Source organism: Pipistrellus hanaki (assembly GCF_964339955.1).
Source record: "Pipistrellus hanaki genome assembly, chromosome: 1".
NCBI lineage: Eukaryota > Metazoa > Chordata > Mammalia > Chiroptera > Vespertilionidae > Pipistrellus > Pipistrellus hanaki.
In genome coordinates, this window is record NC_140503.1 from 33,082,463 (window position 1) to 33,101,396 (window position 18,934).

Sequence of the window (18,934 nt, forward strand, 5' to 3'; positions counted from 1 at the left end):
ATTGGGATGACTGCCTGCTAAAGCCAAAATAACATTCTCCGGAGGATTATGAAAAAACTCTGAACCTACACATCACTTTGACAATGTTCAGGATACCCTCTGAAATCACTTGACAACCAAAGAAACAAGAAAATAGGACCAATTCCTCAAGAGGAAAACAATAGACAGATGCCAACCTCAAGATGACCTAAATGTTGAAACTACCTAAGACTTTTTAAATTATAATGATGATCCTTGAGGTAAAGGAAAAATACATTGGAAATGAATGAAAAGATAGAAATTCTCAACTGAGAAATGGAAATTGCAAAAAAAAAAAAAATCAAATGGGAAAATTTAGAAATGAAAAATACAGAAACTGAATTTTTTTTTTTCTTTTAATTCACTGGATGCTCTTCCACAAGAGACCTACTCCCCACTGCTGCTGCCCTGACTCTGGTGGTCCCTGAGAAGCTCCAGCACATTTTGCCAGGACTCAACACCAATATCCACAGATGTTGGAAACAGCCTTTGCCTTCACCGCAAGTAAGGGTATGGAGCAAAGATATGATCAGGGTGTTAAGAGAAACAGACATGGACTGCACCAGGAGGGCAGGAGAGCTGACAGAGGATGAGGTGGAACGGGTGATCACCATTATGCAGAATCCCAGCTCAGTGCTTGGACAGAAGGACATGAAGGATAGAAAATACAGCCAGGTTGTGGCCAATGGTTTGGACAACAAGTTCCCTGAAGACCTGAAGCAGCTGAAGAAAATCTGGGCCCACAGAAGGCTGCACCACTTTTGGGCTCTTCGAGTTCCAGATCAGCACACCAAGATCATGGGCCACGGGGGTTGTACAGTGCGTGTACCTAAGAAATAAATCTGTAGGCCTTGTCTATTAATACGTTCTCTGGATAGGCTCAATAGCAGAACGTAAGGGAAAATGAAGATAGAGCAATAGAAATTATCCAAACTGAAGAACAGAAAGAACAACTGAAAGAAAAAATAAACAAAGGTTTCCAGACCTTTAGGACAACATCAACAAGCCTAGGATTGGAATTCTACAAAACAATTATTATAACTAACAAATGAATTTAGCAAGGTGCAGGGTTCAAGGTTAATATACAATATTAATTGTATTCTTATATATCCCTGGCAAACAATTAGAAAATGAAAATTTCAAAATTTCTGTTTACAATATCACCAAAATCATAAAATATTTAGGAATAAAGCTAACAAAAGGAGACCAAGACTTCTACATTAAAAACTATAAAATATTGCTGAAGAAAGTTAAAGAAGACTTAAATAAGTGGAAAGATATAATATATTCATGGACTGAAAGACATTATTTTTAAGATGACAATATCGCTATGGTAAACTGTACTCCATATGATACCAATAAAAATTTCAACAGGGTTTTATTGCTGCTATTGTTGGGTTTTGTAGACATTGACAACCTGATTAAAAAATTTATATGATAATGCAAAGGGTCTCAAATAACACTAGTAAGAAGAGAAAAGCAAATTAGAAGGACTTGCCCTACCTGATGCCAATACTTACTATAAAGCGTTGGACATTTGGTGAAAAAAAATAGGCACATGGATTATGGCAACTGTTTTGTTTGTCTTTACAAAGCTGCCAATTCAGAAGGGAAAGTCATTTCAATAAAGAGTTCTAGGCAAATTAAATATCTGTTTGGAAAAATTGAATATCTATCCCTACTTCACATCATACCCCAAAATTAACTCAAAATAGGTCATTAATCTATTATATGTAACCATAAAACTTCTAGAAGAAAGTATAAGATAAAATCTAGAAGAAAATATAAGATAAAGTTCCCTGAATGGGACATAAAAATTTCAAATCATAAAAGAAAAAAATAGAAAATTGGGCTTGACCAAAATTTAAAATTTTTATTCTTCAGAAGGTACCTTTAAGAAAGTGAAAAGGGCCCAGCCAGTGTGGCTCAGTGGTTCTGAATTAACCTCTGAACTAGGAGGTCACACTTTGATTCCGGTTAGGCAGCCATCAATGAATCTCATCATTGATGCCTCTAAATCTCTCTTTCCCGCCCCCCCCCCTCTGAAATCAGTCCCAAAAAAAAAATTTTTTAAGACAGTGAAAAGGCAGGCCACAGAGAGAAAATACTCACAGTATGTATATATATATATATATATATATATATATATATATATATATATATATATCTCAAAGGACTCTCCCATGGAATTTATGAAAGAATCTCTTACAATTCATTTATAAGAAGCCCAAAAACCCGATTTTTTTGAAGTACAAACTATTTGACCACACACTTCACCCAAAACAATACACAGATGGCCAATAAGCACATGCAAAGATGTTCAACATCATTACTCACCAGTGAAATTCAAATTAAAGTCACAATGAGATTTTATTACACATCCATTAGATAGGCTAAAATTAAAAAGTATGAGCATGCCAAATGGCAGCAAGGACATGGAGCAACTGAGACTCTCATAATTGCTGGTAGGAATGTAAAATGGCACAACCAGTTTGGGATATATTTTTACAATTTCTAGAGAAAGTTAAGCAAACACCTACCATCAGACCAAGGCATTCCACTCCTCAGTGTTTACCCAAGAGAAACAAAGACCTGTGCGTGAAGGTTCTTCACATCTTTATTTGTAATAGCCCCAAGCTGGAAATAACCCAAATGGCCATCAACAAGTGAATAGGATAAACAAATTGTTATATATCTATACAAAGGAATATTACTCAGCAATAAAGAGATGAACAATTGAGACATTAAACAACATGGACAAACCTAAACGTCAATAGGCAGAATAAAAAATTCAAGCAAAAACAGCACACACTGTTTAATTCCATTTACACAGAATAATAGAAAACACAAGATAATCTATAGTGACAGAAAGCAGATCCATGATGGCCTGGGGGTGGGGGGTGGGGGGGAAATGGAGTGGAGGGAGAGATGAATTACAAAGAGTCTCAAGAAAACTTTCGATAATGATGAAAAGGTTTGTTATATTGATTGTGGTGGTTATATAGGTGTAGACATGTCAAAACAGATCAAATTGTACGGTTCAAATATGTGCATTTTATTGTACCTCAATAAAATTGTACCAAAAGTGCAAGGAGGTGGGGTGGGGGGGAGAGGAGGAGAATCCAGTTTATTGGCAAAGGCAATGGGTGGCTGTATGGTAGCTGTTACCAGTCATATGGTGAACTAGATAAATCATCTCACTGTAAAATCGTCAGGAATGGTGGATACACTATTAGCAAACATTCTCTGAAGTGTACATTGACTCCACCGGAAAGAAAGTGTCCATTGACTCCACTGGAAAGTGTACATTGACTCCACTGACTGCAGGTCACAGTTTGGCCCACCCTTGGAGAACAGGAGGAGAGGTTGCTGGTTCCTTCCTTGAGCTGGGCGCTTTGACGTCAACAGGCACTCAGGGCCAAGGACTTGGCCTTCCCAGGGTAGGCTCTGGACTGGGACTCCCACATTGCTGAGAGCACTGAAGGGCTACACGCTCAGTGGAAGGTTAGTCCAGACTGTAGGGGTGTCGAACTCAATCAGAGAAGGGGCCAAAATCTAAAATCCAGCCTAAATCGTGGGCCGAATGGTTTACTGAACAGTCATAAACTGACAATGTCATAAACTGACAGCGGAGTGCAGTGATGACAGCGCGGTGCGGGCCACATTGCAAGGCCTGGCGGGCTGGATTTGGCCCAGGGGGCCTTGTGTTTGACACATGTGGTCCAGAGGAAAAATCCACTTGCTGGCCCAGGATGAAAATAGGAACGCCCTTCTGCCTTACAAATGATCTCCTCTGAAAACATGTAACCACAGCCTATCCTCAAGTGGGTTTAGGATTTGAGTGTCTACTACCTCTGTGGTCAGGTAAACCCAAAGTAGATAAATTAACTTAAAAGGTGGTCCAACCTGGAGGTCCCCTTGAGGCACCTGGCAGAAACAAATACCTAGCTTCTCGGTTTGGCAAAATCCTTAGGCAAGCCTGACAGGATTCTGACAATAATATCCACTTAAAGTAGACTCTTAAAACAAAGAAAGTAACAAAACATAAGAAAACTGGAAAGGCAATATGTGTGCAAATATATAGCACTTGGGTAACACTTTATTAAATACTGTCCTTTTGTAAGCAATGTTGGAATTTTTGTAAGCAAGGCTAGTAAGTAGCCCATAAAATTCAGTACCTTTTTTCTCAGGGAGGCAAGATTTGGGGGGGAGGAGGGGGAGGAAAAAAAAATGGGCCCTAACCAGTTTGGCTCACTGGATAGAGCACTGGCCTGCGGACTGAAGGGTCCCCGGTTTGATTCCTGTCAAAGGCATGTACCTTGGTTGCGGGCACATCCCCAATAGGAGGTGTGAAGGAGGCAGCTGATTGATGTTTCTAACTCTCTATCCCTTTCCCTTTCTCTCTGTAAAATAATCAATAAAATATAAATATTTTTAAAAGAATTGAGAATTATACCCACTATACAGGTCCATGGGATGAAGAAAGCAAGTTACAGAATATATGTAGATTGAGTCTTCATTTTGAAGGGGAAAATGCAAAGGCCATATATTTGTATGTTCATATAACAGAGTATGGAAATACATACACCAAATTTATTGAAGAGTAGAATTTAAGGAGGATGAAGCAAAAGGAGTTTAAACACCTGTGCATTGTCCAGATATATTTTTTTCTTTTTGACAATGAGCACTTGTAGTTTATTTAAATAAAGGGAAATACTTTAAAGAGCTCTTTTGTTTGTCACAATAATAGCAGCTATTTGTCATTGAAAATAATGGACAAAACCCAAATTTCCAAGCGAAGCACAACTGCTAGCTACAGGGAAGTCAAGCAATAGACAGAAAAGGACAAACCCCCGAGTTCTTTGGAAAAAAAAAAAAAATCCTGTTTTCACGCTTCTCTTCATTTGGCATTCTGTCACCTAAAATGTAATTATTCAGAAGCTGGTTTTCAGAAAGCTTCCCCTTCTGAGAATAATGCTTTTTGGAAACAACTTGGAAATGATTCAAGAACTGACTGCAGGTCACAGTTGCCTTGCACAATAAGCTTTATAGCCTGCCCCCAAAGAGATTGGATCACAGAACTGGAAAAGATGGAGAGATCATGCCTCACTTGCACTTGGCTTAGATTTAATCTGGTAATCAAAGATATTCTAGTTGAAGCAGGATGACTGATTGCATATAAAACATAAATACTAAAAAAAACAAAACAAATAAACACAACTCTACATTTTGAAGAACTGAGTTGTCTGAGATGTCTTGGTAAAAAAAAAAAAAAAAAAGTGCCTAATTGAAAAAAGGATGTCTTGTTGGGGCGGGGGGGGGGGGGGGGGGGGGGGGGGGGGGACACGACTTACTTACCTTTATAAGCAATAAGGAACTAATTTGCTGTGTTCTACAGGTAAAAGCCTTCTTGGAGGTAAGAGGTTCTATAGAGTACAGGAAAAGAAAATTTCCAGGGCAGAATTTAAAAATCGGTAGTTAAGAGATTTGTGTTGTATTTCAATTTGCATTTGAAATTTTCATCTTAATTGAATATATAATATATGAAATATGAGATTGAGCTGATCTACAGATTACTTTTTTGTCCTCCTATGCCAAATGTCAGACATTTTAAGCATTAAAAAGAACAATAACTATTGGTGATTGTAAGATATCAAATGAACAAAAATCCATGAGTCCATAGTGATATTCAAAAGAAAAAAAGGAATATAACAAGAAAATCTCTTTTTTTGTAGAATGTCAGTTAATAAAAGTAGAAAAGATACTTAGAAAACTACCATTTTGCATTCCCAAGGCAATAACTGATTCAGACAAGATCAGTAATATAAGCTAAAGCCCTTTATGAAAAATAGGGTATCCACACAGCATCCAATAATCATCCACTAAACATTTGCAAAGAGGAAGAAAAACAAACTTTATAGTGAAGAAATCTCTACTTACCAATTTAGCCAAGGGATCACCCTTATTCCTTTAAAGGTCTCTTTCCCCCTTTCAAAAATTGATTTTGGAGGGTGGGGAGAGAAACATCCTATAAGGGCCTTGACCGGGGGCATTGAACCCAAACCTGGGTATGTGCCCCAACTGGAATTGAACCTCAACCTTTTGGTGCACAGGATGACACTCCAACCAACTGAACCACACCTGTCAGGGCAGGGACCACTCTTAAATTCAGTAATAGTAGGCAACCTGATATTATGTTCTTTGATGTAAAGCAACATAACCTTCTTGCTAAGAATGGTTAAATTGAATCCAATCAAGCTTTACACAATTTACAGGATACAGAAGAACTAGATGTTAAGACAATATAAGAAACAACCAAATCCAGATTGTGGGACCATCTACAAGATAAGTGTCCTGACTTTAAAACCCAATGTCATGTTTTAAAAAGAAAACTAGCCGAAACCGGTTTGGCTCAGTGGATAGAGCGTCGGCATGCGGACTGAGGGGCCCCAGGTTCGACACTGGTTAAGGGCATGTACCTTGGTTGCGGGCACATCCCCAGTAGGGGGTGTGCAGGAGGCAACTGGTCAATGTTTCTCTCTCATTGATGTTTCTAGCTCTCTATCCTTCTCCCTTCCTCTCTGTAAAAAAAATCAATAAAATATATATTTAAAAAAAAAAAAAAAAAAAAAAAAAGAGAAGACTATCCTATATAATAAAAGCCCAGCAACCTAAAGGCAGAACCAGAACGACCAGGTGACCAGTTGTTATGACGCTCACTGACCACCAGAGGCAGGTGCTCAAGGCAGGAGCTGCCCCCTGGTGGTCAGTGCGCTCCCACAGGAAGTGCAGCTTGGATTATAGGGATGAGCGGCTGCTCCCACAGAGGCTGATTCCTGCAGGCCACGCCCCCCACCAGTGCACAAATCTCATGCACCAGGCCTCTAGTTGTAGAATAAGAGATCTACAACCAAATACAGTAACATTGACTGAGAGCCTCATTGGGGAAAGGGGAGAAGGAGCTATTAAAAATTGTCAAGCCCAGCCAGGTGACTCAGTTGGTTTGTCTGTCTCCTGTACACCAAAGATTGCAGGTTTGACTCCCGGTCCGGGCACACACCAAGCAGGTTCGATCTCTGATCTGGGTGAGCAATCCCCAGCCTGGGGTCGTACAGAAGGCAACTGATTGATGTCTCTCTCTCTCTCAAAATCAATTTTAAAAAAAATCCAAATGGTTGGATTTTTTTTAAATTCTTGAAACAATATTTGATATTAAGAATTACTGACAATTTTCCTTGCGTTTGTGTGATCATATTGTAGTTACCTAAGAGACTCTTCCATTCGTAGGAAATAAATGGTTAAGTTTTTAGAAATGAAATATCATAATGCCTGAAATTTACTCTGAAATAGTACAGCTGAATGGTGAGGAGACGAAAGATGCCAAAATCTGTCTTTGTCCTTCAAAACCAGCAATATGGTTTAACCTAATAAATACATATAGAGAGTTAAAGCAAGAAAGCATAATGTTAGCAATTATTGAATCTAGGTGGTTTCTATACAAGTGTTTATTGTACTATCCTTTCAACGTTTCCATGTAATAAATATTTTATAGTAAAAAGTTGGAGGGAATTCTAAGAAATATTTTCCTTAAACCACATCTATCAAATTTACCTTAAATTTTAAAGAAGTACCTTAACTGTTTTAAAGAAGTGGTTTGCTTTCCCTCCTTATTACCATCCATTTGAAGAAAAGTATTAAAACCTGCTTTAATTATTGCAAATAATATTCTAATGCTAGACTAGGCCCAATATAAATCCCACAATAATCAGTACAAGAGTTATAGGTGTAAACATCTGGTTTTATGCCCAAATAACAAACTTAACAGCAGTAAAACAAATCATTTATTACAGCATATAATGTTATATTAAATTTACACAATGATATATAAAAACACATACTGTTTATATCACACAGTAATTTAACATCAACAGGAATATCAAAACAAATACTACTCATGCACAAAACATGCTTGTATCGGTATAAAAAAGCAATTTTACACAATACTGTTTACCAAAAACAATTCTTCTTTTTTTTTTTTTTTTAAGCCCTTCCTTCCAGACAGGGTCAGTGGTCCGATCTGGACTGGATTGCACTAACATGTGTGGGCCAAGGCTTAGGTGGCACAGTGCTCAATGAGCAATTGCTGGCTTGGGGTCATGCCCAAGGTTATTTCATGAGGAGTGAATTCCTCTGTACCCACGGACCAAAACTTTATCCCAAAGGCAAGTCCTCCAAGGGAGGAATGGTTGGATTTGCTGCAAATGAGGGAGGAAAAAAGGCATCAAAATGTTGGATCAAACAGCCCTAAAAATGGTTATCCTACCCAGGGCCTAGGCACAAGTTTCGTGAATCCCTTCGAGGGTACTACCAGCCTCTCTATCCAAGTCACTATTAGCTCTCTGGATTTAGGGTCTGGTCTTCAAGTTCTGAGTCTAGTAAACCAACCACACAGTTCTGAGACGGCAGAATGGGAGCGTATGACTGTCTGAGAAATGTAGACTGTATAAAAAAAATTCAGAGAAAACGAACACGCTCCCTCATACCTACTTCACACTGTGATGTGATACCTGCCCCTCAACAAGAAAGCCCTCCCGGAGACACTGCCCTCAAGAACCGAGGAGCAAATATATGTCCTAAATGCCATCTACCTGACCTTCCGGTCAAAAGGTCTCATCCCAATGAAACCATCACAGATGCTCAGGAAAACTTAAAATAACCATCACCACACACATACACACAAAAAAAAATATGTATGCATTTTTCACCACCATTGAAAAACCTCCATTACTGACTTCTAACCAGCAAAAACACTCTTCACCTTCCATTCAAGGCACCGGTGTGTCCATACATAATGAAGAAGAGACGTTCTTGTACTTGGGATTCCTCTTCGCCAAAGGGAACGCATTCCACGATCACACCCAAAAACACTAAGACGCCGCCCCCTTTCCCTTCGACCGGAGGTCCTCACACGGTGGTCATCAGCTTCAGAGAGCCGGAGCGGAAGCGGAGGATCTTCTTCTTGAGGTTGTGGGAGGCCTTGATTTTGACGAAGGTCTTGGCGGGGTTGCCGCGGCGGTGCAGGTCCGGGGGCCCCGCCGCGACCCCCGGGATGGGGAGCGTCTGCACGAACTGGGACCACAGGAGGCCGCCGCTCTCCTCCGAGTCGCTGGAGCTGGTGCTCTCGCCCGCGAACTCGGCCTCCTCGCTGGCGCTGGACTCGCTGTCCCCGAAGCAGTTGGTGGTGTAGTTGCTCTGCTCGTCCTCGCTCGTGTCCACCACGGTGGAGTGGAAGAGCGACTCGCACTCGGCCGAGTACTCGGAGTCGCTGGCCGCATAGGCGTAGGGGCTGCTGGCGGCGGCGGCGGCGAAGGGCAGCGCCACGGGCCCCGCGCCCTCCCGCCGGGCCCGCCGCGCCCGCCGCAGCGCCTCCTCGTACGAGGCCTCGGCGGCCGCCCTCCACCGCCTCGAGTCCGTCCGCTTGTGCCGGGGCTTGGCCACCACCGCCTCGCGCCCGTGGTGGCCGTGGCCGTGGCCGTGGCCGTGCGCCCTGCTCCCGGGGCCCCGGTGCGCGGCCCCCAGTGGCCGGCTGGGCACACCCGCGTCGCCGTGGGCGCCCCCGCTCCTCCTCCCCCGGGCGGAGGACACCTTCCTGAGTTTCTTATTTGTATCCGTGTCGTCGGGGAACCGGCACTTCTTGCCGGCCGCGCGGGTTTTCTCCCGCACGGTGGGCAGGGCGCCGCCGCCGTCGGGGCCGTGGAGGGCCTGCGCCCGGTGCTTCAGGGCGGAGCCTCTGGGGGGCGCTGCAGTCCGGGGGCCCCGGTGCGGCCGGACGCCGGGCGGTGGCTGTGGCTGGGGCGCAGGGATGAAGTGCGCCTTCACCAGAGGCCCCTCTTCCAGGCTCTGAGAAGAGGAGCCTTCGCTTTTGAAATCCAGGACAGGCCGCTCTTCCACAGCGGCGGCGGAGGGGAAAGCTGAGGATGGGGGTGCGGGCGGGGCAGGAGGGGGTGCGAGTGGAGGGGCGGCCTGCTGGCTGCTTTTCTGTGCTGGCTTTTTCAGGGGCTGGATGACTTTGTTCTCCGGCAGCGGGGCGAGGCCTCGTCCAGGGCTCTCTTTGGGAGGGGCAGCTGGGACCTGGCTGCTCTCCTTGGGGGCCTCCCCTGTCCCGGCGGCGGTGGGGCCGCGCCCATGCTCCTGGGAGGCCAGCTTGGCATGCTTGGGTAGGTGCTTGCTTTGAAGGTCAGGGGCGGCACCAGGCAGGCTGCAGCCCTCGGGCAAGGGCAGCCTCTTGCTTTCCAGTTGGTCTGCCTTCGATTCTTTGGACCACTGCTTCGGTGGGGAGAACGTTGTCCCATGGTCCAAGGAGGGAACCCCGACCGAGGGCAGAGGCGCCTGTTTGGAATTCTTAAGGTTCCCAGGATTGCCCTGGGGAACAGCCCCGGTCACCCGGACACAAACGCTCCCGTTCCTCAGAAGTCCCTTGGTGGGGTCCGCGTTCACGCTGGTTCTGGGCTTGTTGGTCCTCACCGGGTGTGTCTTCTTCTGCACCAGGCTCAGAATGTAGCCGTCCATTTTCTTGCTGGATGAGGGGTGGGGAGCAGGCCACACGCTGCCCGGAGACGGTAAGGACGCCTCCGTCTTGATGGCGTCCAGCTCAGATCCGACACAAATGTCACCGGTGTGGTTCCTCAGCCTCTCCTCTTCCCTCTGAGGGCTGCCTGTCAGGCAGAGGAGAAACATGGGGCTCTGCACGGCCACGGCATGGAGCGGGCTGGGGTAGCGATAGACGTCACTCCCGTTTTTAGACACCAGATCGCACTGGTACTTGGGATTCACATCTGCAATGACACCAAGGGGATTAAATTGTGATGTGGATGGGAAACAGCCAACTGCCTCTGAGGCCTGGTCTTCACAGTGGCCTTCTGTATAGTCCAACCATCCTATGAGATCTGGAAAACATGTAAAGGTACACTCTGAAGAAATGAACGGGTCAGCACCAGCTTGACTCTGGCCAACTTCTAGGAAGACAAGTTCATGGGTAGAGAGAGAATGCCAAGAATCAACAAATACAACATGAGCTTTACATACAGTGCACACTACTGGAGGAGGAGGAAAATATTTCACAAAGAAAATTTTATATGATGTAGCTTCTGAAGGAAAAATATTCAGCCATTAAAAATGCTTTATCTATTTGTATCTATATCTACCGTGTTTCCCCGAAAATAAGACATCCTCCGAAAATAAGACCTAGCACATGGAAAGATAAGACATCCCCTGAAAATAAGACCTAGCGCAACTTTGGGAGAAAAAATTAATATAAAACACTGTCTTATTTTCGGGGAAACAGGGTATATATGTATTAGAGGAAGAGAGGGTAAAAGAGAGAATCAATTTGTTGTTCCACTTATTTATGCATTCATTGGTTGATTCTTGTATGTGCCCTGACTGGAGACCCACAACCTTTGGCAAATTGGGATGATGCTCTAACCAAATGAGCTATCTGGCCAAAGCCAAAAGTACTTTCAAATTATCAAATAATATGGGGAAACACTTTAAAGTTTAGTGAAAATCAAGATATAATACCAAACTATGACTATAATTTTAAGATTGAATAGATGTAAAAAGAAGTCTGAAATGAAGCATACCCAGCTGCTAATTGTAGCATCTTAGTGTGGTAAGAAAACAAGCGGTATGAACTTTCTCCTTTGTTTTCTATCCTCTAAATTTTCAGTAAATATGTATATTGTATTATAACTGGAAAAATAAATTTTTTGAGTCATTTTTTCTCTAGACTACTTTCCCCTTTTGTTCTATTCCTGGTTTCTCTTTAAAATACTTCAGATAAACTATACTTTCTATGGGCTTTCTTCTCATTTTGTATTTTTTAGACCTAATTCTTAATGGCATATGTTCAAATATTACTGTCAATTGAAAGGTCAAATTTCAATACAGACTAATCAAATTTAAATAATAATATATTTTCAATAGTGACACTAACATAAAAACAGTATTTTTTAAATAAGAAGGATTTTAAAAATATATATTTTATTGATGTTTTTACAGAGAGGAAGGGAGAGGGATGGAGAGTTAGAAACATCAATGAGAGAGAAACATCAATGTGCCCGCAACAAAGGTACATGCCCTTGACCAGAATCGAACCTGGGACTCTTCAGTCTGCAGGCTGACTGCTCTATCCACTCAGCCAAACCAGTGGTTAGGGCAAGAAGGAATTCTTGATAACACTTTAATAGATTAAGTAGTGGAATTAATGAATAAATGTTCACATCATAAAAATATAGATGCCAAAATACAATGAAATCAAGCTTTCTTGCTTAATTAAGCGATTTTGATCTCCTATCGTGGTGAATATTACAATTTTCAAGTCGCTTTAAATGACATTCAGTTAGAGGAAAAAAATCAAAGTTTTTATTATGTAATTTGTCCTCCATTATATTTATTCGTCCAATGCTGAAAGCCTATGTGCCAGATTCTATGTTAATTTTAAGGGAAAACTCCATGAACCTTAATGATAATTAGCAGTTTTGGGGAAAATATAGTCTAGACTCAGAAGTAACATAGTTAATTTTTAAAGAAATGATCATTATAAAAGTGCCATATCTACTCCCCTCTCCACCTCCACTCCCAAGAAGTAGCTTATTGTAAGGAGAACCACCTCTTGCTAATATCCTTGCCCAGCCCTCCTCCTCTTCTACCCTAAGGCCTATCCGCCTTGCTTAAAGCCACATTAACCTACACTTTACCATTTCTCCCTTTTCCCTACTTAGCGTTAAGGAACAAGACAGACATCCCAGCCCCCAAGACCCAGCCCAACCTCTCAATTCTGTGAAGATGTAGCATTTGGGAGAGGGGTCCGTCTTTGAGGAAAACCCATACCAAAGTGCCTTTAATGGGTTTGCAAGTTTCCCTCTGAAACCAGATCTGTAGAGTGAAGGGGAGCAATTACCAATGAACTTGAGGTCCAGACATTCTAGATAACCCTGATCTGTTGCTTCCCCAAATGACTGCTGCTGACAACGCACCCTGTACAAATGCAAAGACACCAGCCAATTAGCAGCTTCAGTTGTTGGTGTTGTGTTTGCATTGCCTGGACTGAAGAATCCGGCCTTAGACCCAGGTGGAGAACACAAACAAACCAAGAGTGCATTGACTTGTGCCAGCACCTATAGCTCCCCTACTCTCCGTATTCCCTCTGCTCTTTTGAGGAATCAAAACAAAGCAGAACTAAGGGAGGAGTCCCGAGTTTCAGCAACAGCTCTGCCATTCAGCAGATGAGGAGCCTCTGACAAATTGCATCCAAATCCAAATCTCCCCCCTTTTCAATGAAAACGTTGAACACCAACAACTTCTGAATTCCCTTGGTGTGATGTGATGGAAAATCATGCACCTGGCAGTTAGTCCAGAGCATGAATCCTGCCTTTAACACTCACTAGCTATTTAGCCTTAAACAACTTACCTAATCTAACCTCACTAGGCCCCATTTGCTGATACATAAAGTGGAGCCAACAACACCTGCATCCTGCCCAACAGCTGGGAGGAGCCAGAGGAGATGAAAGTACACAGACTCTCCAGTGCAGTGACAGTGATGCATAGCAGGAATGCAGAAACTCTTCCAGGACCAACAATAGCATGAGTCTCTGTGGAGGTAACTGCAAGGACAGCCCAAAAGGAGAAACAATGGCACATGGCCTAAAGTACAGCCCCTCTGGCCCGCTAAAAGGAGAGCTGCCATCAGACAAAGCCTTCTGGAGAACGTGGAAGCGCCACTGCTCCCTGAAGTGCCAAGCAGCCCTTGGCCAGGCTGACAGATATATTTACCTTAATGTAAGTTTCAGCTTTAAATTGTTCAAGAAAAAAGAAGATCCAAAGTGGTTCTCAAAAAAAAAAATACAAGCAAGTGAAAGCCTACCAAAGCCTGTTAAGCAAAGGCTCAGAAACAGAGCTCAAAACTTACATAGGGATGGGAAAATAAAGATAAAAATTATGAACAACAAATACATAACTATCAACAAGTGAATCTAAAAACCAAGGGAATTAAAAAAATCTGATGAACAATATTAACTGGTGAATATAATAGAATCAGAGGTATGGAAGGGGAGTGGACTGACGATTCTTGCGGAAAAGGGGAGTTGGGGGTGTGGGAAGAGTCTGAACATAACTGTGCACCTATGGATGGGGGGGTGGAGAAAGAGCAGAGGGTGGGGTGGGAACCTGGTGGAGGGGGGAAAAATGAGGAACTTTTGTAATAATATGAACAATAAAGATTTATTAAAAAAAAAAAAAAAAAAAAAGATGAGCTGAATATAAAGCCACGTGGCACCCGAAGACCAGAATAGTGGGCATCTTGGTTCTAGATGCAGCTGTGGGCCCTACATGCGGCAAACCCATGAAATTCTCATCGCTTTTGTTTTCCATCAGTAAAAGGGGTTGAAGCTACGTAACCTTTAAGGAATCTTTGACTCCTTCCAATTAAAGAATTGTGTATTAATTCTAAAAAGGCTTACCTGCAGATTTGGGGCAACTCTCTGAGATCGTCAAGGTTGCCTCCAGGGGGCTGCAAAAGCAGGTGCTGGAATGACAACTGGATAAGCACTCACTGAAGACCGAGTTAGAGGAATTGGAAAGGGATCCCGAAGCCCCATCACTCAGCTCATAAAACCCTACAAAGGAAGACACCATTTGGAATTAGGATCATGTCATGCAATAATACACATTGCGGTTAAAGGGTAAAAACGATAATCTTTGAGAAAAGGTAAGAATGGAAGACTAGGGGAGGGGTGGAGGACAATTTTGGCTCACCGGACTTAGTGTCCCGATTTTATGGTTCTGTTTCAAGCAATTCTTGGAAAAAGCAAAGAGTGCATAACTGTGGATACATTTCAAAGTTACTCTCCCAGTCCAATGGACCCCCCTTGACCCAACCTTTAAAGATGTGCAAGGAAAGAGACTTAGATCTATCACAGCCCCAACATGATCATGAGCGCTTCAGAAAGAATAACTTGAAGAGAAAACAAATTTAAGGAGCCAAATGGTTTAGAAGAAAAAAGAAAAAAGAAAAGAAAAAAAAAAAACTTTCAAAGTGGTCTCAGGAAGTTGAAGTGTGACTAATTTTCTAGCCCAGTTCTGACTTTCTCAAATTTCAAAGGAGGACCGCTCTTCCAGAAATTTGAATAGGACCTTTTATTTTTAAACTCGGGGGACTCTAGTCAGATCAATCTCATTATTAAAAATGTTGTAGTTTGGTTTTAGTTCCCTCTCCTACAACTGAACGGCAGGCAGACGGCCTTTGGAAACACACTCCATTGCCGTTTGCAGGGCTGGGAACGTTGAGCACAGGCCCAGGTGGAAGTCCTGTGTGTAGACACTGTGGTTATGCTCACACCCTCACCTGAGCTGGGCCGGCTGTCCGTCTCCAGGTGCTCCTCAGATGTCTTTTCCACGTCCAGTCTCAGGTCACTTATCTGCTTGTCAAGTTCTTGCAACTGATTCAACAAACCAGCATCTCTCCTCCTCAAACAATTCTGATGAGGGAGAAATGGAGAAAGGAAACATGTTGAACACATTCTGGTGACAAAGAACCAGAAAGGCTGCTCTAAGTCTTCAAATGACCATTTAGGCAGTTCATCAAATCTTCCAAAACTAAAATGGACTGGATGACCTGAAATAAAGGAAAAACTTCAAGTCCTATGTTTAATTCCACTTTCTCACACTTGATGGTGATATCAAGTTTCTTCATAAAAGCAATACTTGCTCTCGGTTTTGACTAATAGATACAAAGTTAGGGAAGAATGAAAAAAATGCACTGAGATTTTATGAAATCTGCACGGCGTCCATGTTTTACAAAACAGGACTTCACAGTCCACGCCTTGATTTGAAGTCGGAGTATAACAGATTTCCTATTTTCCTTAGGTGAGACTTTCTGGCCAAATGTCCTGCAGAGCTTTGTTTTCTATTAGTTGCTTTGTGGAGTTTAATCAGTCTTAGGGCCTTTGAAAGTGAGAAACTAATACTAATAGCCAGTGCCAAGTAAAATGTGAGCTGGCAGAATTCAAAACCCTCGAGGGAAGGCCCATCCAGATTTGAACTCCACTCGGGTTTCCAAAGGTGACAGATCTGTAGCGCTAACTCACACCGCCACCTAGTGCTTCCTGCTGCTGGAAAAGGGGGAGGGAAACACACACACACACTCAAAAAGGCATCTGGTTCAAATCACAAATGCCAAGTCTACAAATGAAAATAGTGCCACAAACACTGGCCTGGAATTCTTCTGACAGGCTGCTGCCCCGCGCCCCTCCAGGGACCGCAGGAATGTGCCACTCACAACCCCCCAAGTTTCAGGAAGACAAAAAGGGGCTGTTGTACAAGACAATGCATGAGATGTCAGCGACCAGGCACCGCTGGCGAGCACTGGCTCATCAAATCAGCATTACATCCAAATATCTGGTCTAATCCCAGCGAAACACAGGAACATGCCAAGGTAGAGGTGTTACAAGAACCACGATGCATGCATTGCTACTCCTCTCTCTGTGTGTCCTTTGACTTAAAAAGCGTTGGTATAAACCATCTGCTTGACTGCTAGGATGGGTTCCTTCGGGGGGGGGGGGGGGGGGGAAATGAACCTAACGGAATAAGAGCACTTTGAGGCTCAAGAGAGACAGAAATTATCTGAAAAGAGATAATCCAAGACACCACCCAGCATCGCTGCCGCGTTCCTTTCTGCAGACGGGACCCTATCTGGCATGTGTCTAGTTTCAGATCCTATCACATGGTCAGATAAGGATTTTGTGAGTGTGTTTTTTTTTTCCCTGCTGCTGCTTTCAAAACTACATTTTTTGAGGTCTCTGAAACAAAGCTGCCGCCATCATTCCGAGGCGGGGTCAAAAGCTGTTCACCGATACACGAAGCGCCAAAGTTCTTCCTCCTCCCCGTTAATGAAGATGACACGGGGGGACGGGGGCGCTGGCAGGACCCCAGTAACATACATGCTCCCCGCCAGCAGGTTCTCTCCTCGCCCACCGCCACCTCCCGCCGCAGCCAGCAGCACGTATAAACTATATAAGAGGAGGGGCACTTCCCAGCCAAATTTCCACCCGCTGCGCCGGTGTCAGCTGCCTGGTACAAAGGGCTTCTCTGTGCGATGAAGCAGCGGCCCCAGCAGAGGCTGGCATGCCTAGGAGAGCCCCGGGAGGGGCCAGGCTCCTACGTGCGCTTCCGTGCGATCGTAAAAAAGCAGCATCGGACCCTTCACCACGCCGCAGGCCCCGTCCCCGGCTTTTGTCCCCTCTCGGCGGGAGGACCTGCAGCTGAGGCGGCCTCCGGAGGAGATGGCATTTGAAAGGAGGGCTCTGCAAACCCTCGGGGAGAGAGCGTGCAGTCACTCGTCTCCAGAGGAGAGGTCACATCCAGGCCACTCCGAGAACCCCGAGGGGAGAGAGGCCATCCCTGCCCCGCGGATCGCGCGGGGTCGCCACCCCCTCACCTGGCACAGAGCGGGGCGCAGGCAGGAACCGGGGTCCGGGAGGGCGGGGGTCCCGGGACCCGAGAGAATTTCCCCAGCCAGAGGCTCAGCACTCCCGCGCCACCCCCGGGTCACCTGCCTGGCTCCCACCTCCGGGCACGACCTACCAATTGCTTCCGCAGCAGCAGAATGTTCTCCTCCAGGAACTTCTCCTCCAGGCGGCTGCGCTGCGCCGCCTCCCCCGGCGGCAGCTCGCCGGCGCGGGGCGCGGCGGCCGCACCCCCGGGGCCGCGCAGGGCGCCGCGGACCAGCAGCTCCTGGCGCTGGCGCAGGTACTCCAGCTCCGCCAGCCCGGCCAGCGTGGCCTCCTGCCGCTCGCGGGTGCGCTGCCGCTCCGTGTCCGCCTCGCCCTTGTCCCGCCAGCGCCCCTCGGGCTCCGCCGCGCGCTGCTCGCCCCGGGCCGGCGCCGGCGGCTCCAGCTCCCGCGCCGCCACCCCTCCGGCCGGACTGGGCTTCATGGCCCCCGGCCCCGCAGCGGGCACCGGTCACCTCGGCCGGGATGGTCCGGGCGCAGGAGCGGGGCGCTCAGCACCGCGGCCGCGGGCTCATGCCGCCCGGGCGCGCGGCGAGACACCAGCGGCGGCGGGGACGGCGGCGGCCGGCAGCGCTCGTGGCCCGCGGGCTGCAGCCGTCCCGGCCCCGGCGGCGCCGTCCGCGGGCCCCGCCGCTGAGAACGCCCTGCCCGGCGCTACGTCACGCGCGGCGGCGGCCGGGCGAACCCCCGCCTGGCGCCCGCCTCCCCGCGCCGGCCCCTCGGCTGCGAGGCGCGCTCCCCCCGGCGGCCCCGCGTCTGTCAGGGGCGCCGCGCGCGCCGCGCCGGCCTCCGCCCGCCCCGCCCCCGCCCCGCCCCTCTCCGCCCCCCTCTGCCCGCGGGTCCCTTCGCCCCCTTTCCGAGCGGACTGCACCCGGTGTCTGCTCGCTCCTTATTGGTCCTTCCCCGCCTACAAAGTCGGGGGGCGAGCACCCCGCGCCCAGCCTCCCGGTGCAGCCGGCCTCGCGGCGGGGTCTGCGGAGCGGAGGGCGCCGCGGCGGGGCTCCCCGGAGAACTTTCTGAAACTCCGCGGAGCGCTGCGTGTCCCCAGCTTAACCCTTTCCCCGCGCGCCCCGCTCCCCTCCCCGGGGCCCGCGCCAGGTCCCCTCCACCTCGCCAGGCGAGGGGCCGAGTGCATTCGGTGGCATCCTCCCCGGGTTGGTTTTTTCACTCCTCTACGTAAAGGCGAGCACTACAAAGCACGGGGCCGTGTTCTAACACTGTCCAGCCCCGAGTTCGGGGCCGTTGGGGTTTGCCTGTGGGAGGCATTCCGAGTCCGGCAGCGGGACGCCGCTGTCTGGAGCGGCTGCGTCCATCCAGTCTTTTACGAGCTCCGGGCTTCGGGGCGCGCG

General features: G+C 46.3%; 2 protein-coding genes across 3 annotated transcripts; one reads left to right on the top strand and one right to left on the bottom strand.

Annotated features, from left to right (window-relative positions):
* Positions 1-570: 570 nt before the first annotated feature.
* LOC311620273 (small ribosomal subunit protein uS13-like) lies at positions 571-858 on the top strand (the record flags this gene model as incomplete). Its single annotated transcript, XM_084879567.1, has 1 exon — positions 571-858. One exon carries the CDS (start codon positions 571-573, stop codon positions 856-858), a length of 288 nt encoding a protein of 95 aa, XP_084735693.1.
* A 7,180-nt stretch (positions 859-8,038) lies between these two features.
* Positions 8,039-18,347, bottom strand: DACT1 (dishevelled binding antagonist of beta catenin 1). Of its 2 annotated transcripts, none has more exons than XM_084894810.1 (4): positions 17,659-18,347; positions 15,422-15,554; positions 14,538-14,693; positions 8,039-10,964 (listed from the first exon to the last, which is right to left on the bottom strand). In XM_084894810.1, exons 1-4 carry the CDS (start codon positions 18,007-18,009, stop codon positions 8,983-8,985), a joined length of 2,622 nt encoding a protein of 873 aa, XP_084750936.1. In that variant the 5' UTR covers positions 18,010-18,347; the 3' UTR covers positions 8,039-8,982. The 2 variants fall into 2 exon arrangements, with proteins under 2 accessions (XP_084750936.1, XP_084750937.1); XM_084894811.1 differs by having other exon boundaries at positions 8,039-10,853; positions 17,659-18,346.
* Positions 18,348-18,934: the final 587 nt, after the last annotated feature.